Source organism: Sceloporus undulatus, chromosome 6 (assembly GCF_019175285.1).
Source record: "Sceloporus undulatus isolate JIND9_A2432 ecotype Alabama chromosome 6, SceUnd_v1.1, whole genome shotgun sequence".
In the NCBI taxonomy this organism is placed as follows: domain Eukaryota; kingdom Metazoa; phylum Chordata; class Lepidosauria; order Squamata; family Phrynosomatidae; genus Sceloporus; species Sceloporus undulatus.
In genome coordinates, this window is record NC_056527.1 from 130,866,650 (window position 1) to 130,868,250 (window position 1,601).

General features: G+C 47.3%; 1 protein-coding gene across 1 annotated transcript in view; it reads left to right on the forward strand.

The window, feature by feature from the left end:
* Positions 1-1,601, forward strand: part of PCSK7 (proprotein convertase subtilisin/kexin type 7) — a 22,864-nt gene that overhangs the window by 11,966 nt on the left and 9,297 nt on the right. Inside the window, exon 10 of the mRNA XM_042473966.1 lies at positions 737-844. Coding sequence (XP_042329900.1) covers positions 737-844 — 108 coding nt within the window. The remainder of the gene's footprint in view (positions 1-736; positions 845-1,601) is intronic.

Genomic DNA, 1,601 nt, shown 5'->3' on the forward strand with positions numbered 1-1,601 from the left:
CCTGCCTCTCTGTGTAACACAACAGGGGCAGCTTACACATTAAAACAAACAGTCCCATATCCCAATATCTCACACACACCCTCAAATACAATTAATTTATTCAATTTAAAATTAAGTAAGCAATCCTATTAAGAACACTGGCAGGTGTTTATGCGCATGCAAGTTCCCTTTTGCACACAGTTATCCTCCTTTTGGCTGTGGTGTAACATCCGTGTCCAGTTCACAGGTGCGTTAACAGCGTTTCACAAGTATAACTGTTTCACATGTAGTTGCATCTTCAAAGATGCATAACTTTTTGTAAGTATCCACATCTTTCACTGGTGTAAGGGAAACAGCTCCCACACTTTGTCAGATGCCAGTCAGATTGCACAGCATTGATATTCAGTAGGAGGATGCTGTAGTGCCTTCTTAGTAGCTGCCTCCAGTCAATGGAACCTCCTCCCACAGGAGACTTGGCTGTCTCCCTCTTTGCTCTCCTTTCACCAGGAGACAGTCACTAAACTGCAATCCCTAGGATGCAGACATGGCATCTAAAGAGGAATTGTTGCATTCTCATTGTGTAATGTGAATGGACCATAAGGGGGAGCTGGGATTCTGGAAGAGGGGGGATGGGGAGCCACCTTCCCATCCAAGGTCTCTTTTTGAAGTTTTGAAGGTGAGTCAGGAGTCCCACTTCTTAATCCATGGCTCTTTGGTGGTTTGCTCTTCCTCCTTCCCTGCTCTTCTTCATTTGCAGTATGAAGACCATCGCGCCAGCTGGGACACCAACAGTGCTGGACTCAGCCACAGTCACCAGCATGGATTTGGCTTGCTGAACGCCTGGAGATTAGTCAACGCAGCCAAGGTAGTGCTGGCACTCTGGAAGGAAGCCCACATGGCTGGGGCTGAGGATTGCATTAGGAGGGGGGTTGCCCTCCTTTCTCCAGCTCTCCTTTGCTCAATGGGACCTTTTTACCCTCACCCTCTGGAAGAGAATGTGGGGGTTAATGTATCTCAATAGTAGCCAGGGGTGTCATGATGGTGGGGGAATGCCCACTACCCTCATTTCCCTCAAATAAGTATTCTGACCCCTAAATGAAATTTCCTCCAGTTTCCAAATTCATAACATTGCAAAGGGTGAGACATTGACTGCTGCTCATATCTAGATCTCCCCCGTTTACTAGTTTCTCAATCCCTGGGTCTCTTGGCCTGCTGCGCCCTTTGCTTTGGATGCCTAAATCAGGGGTAGGCAACCCTTTTGAGCCGGGGGCCGGGTTGCTGTCCCTCAGACAACTGGGGGGCCGAAGCCAAAAAATAAATAATTAAACAATTTTTAAAAAATCAAATAAATAAATAAACCGGGACAAATGTAGGACAAAATTTTCAAATGGAGGACACTTTTTTTATAAAAATGGAGGACACGCAAAAAAATTTGCTGATTTTTAAAAAAATGTTAAGATAAATGCATGTTTCTGAGGCTTCTATAGACAATTTCCCAACCATACTCCTCACGTGAGAGGCCAAAGACCCCGGCAGCAATCGGCGGCAGGACCGGGCTGGGGCCAGTCCCAAGGCCTCGCCGGGCCGCATCCGGCCCGCGGGCCGCAGGTTGCCTACCCCTG